Source organism: Volvox carteri (assembly GCF_000143455.1).
Source record: "Volvox carteri f. nagariensis unplaced genomic scaffold VOLCAscaffold_8, whole genome shotgun sequence".
NCBI lineage: Eukaryota > Viridiplantae > Chlorophyta > Chlorophyceae > Chlamydomonadales > Volvocaceae > Volvox > Volvox carteri.
In genome coordinates, this window is record NW_003307551.1 from 806,616 (window position 1) to 807,370 (window position 755).

Consider the following 755-nt stretch of genomic DNA (forward strand, 5'->3'; position numbering starts at 1 on the left):
TCTGTGTTGTTCCCACGGGGTTGGGTGGCAGGTTTGCAGCCGCTGCCGCCACTGCCGTTGGGCTGGGGAGGAAGGGCTCTGCTGCTGCTGGGCCCTGGCTGCAAGTCTGGGCCACCTTTGCTCTGTGGGGGCGGTGGTGGCCGTGGTGCGGAGGTGGAACCTATCTCCACTGCAGCTGGTGTAGGGATTTGGGCTGCTACCGCAGCTTGTATCCCTGACACCTGCAGCTCCATCACTGGTTCCCGGGATCCCAGGTGGGTAACGGTGTGTATCGGGCCGCTGAATGCTGGCAGGGGCGGCATTGGCGGTGGCCCTATGATGTTGTGCCTTGCCATCTCGGGGGCGTTAGTTCTCCCCGTGGCTGCTGTGGCGGTGGTCCCCCGCTGGGTTCTCGCGATGGCAGCCCATGTGCCATTTACTACCGTGCCAGCATTGCTTCGGCTGGGGCCTGACTCCGGAATCTGCGTCAATTTTGGCTGAGCCCCCTTGCGTGCTGGCGGTAAACAGCCAATTATAGCGGGGGCTGCCTCCAGCGCCAAGGGCACCTTGGTCGCGACCAGGGTCCCAGTGCAGTGGGTACTGTCCCCTGGCGTGCCATACGTATAGGGGAGCTCCGCCGGGAGATTGAAGTTTCCCGCCGGTAGCTTCACTGCCCATTTGTCAGCCTGGAAGGGGCATTTGCAGGGAAAGCCGAATTCCTCCCTCTTCCATTGCCTCCCGCTGACCCTGGTGTACGCCATCGCGAGGAAGGCCGA

The 755-nt window shown here is 63.2% G+C and overlaps 1 protein-coding gene across 1 annotated transcript in view; it reads left to right on the top strand.

Moving 5' to 3' along the window:
- Positions 1-755, top strand: part of VOLCADRAFT_88208 (uncharacterized protein) — a gene marked incomplete at both ends in the record, with an annotated part of 9,589 nt that overhangs the window by 1,168 nt on the left and 7,666 nt on the right. The window contains one exon of the mRNA XM_002947825.1: positions 228-254. Within this exon, the coding sequence (XP_002947871.1) occupies positions 228-254 (27 nt within the window). The remainder of the gene's footprint in view (positions 1-227; positions 255-755) is intronic.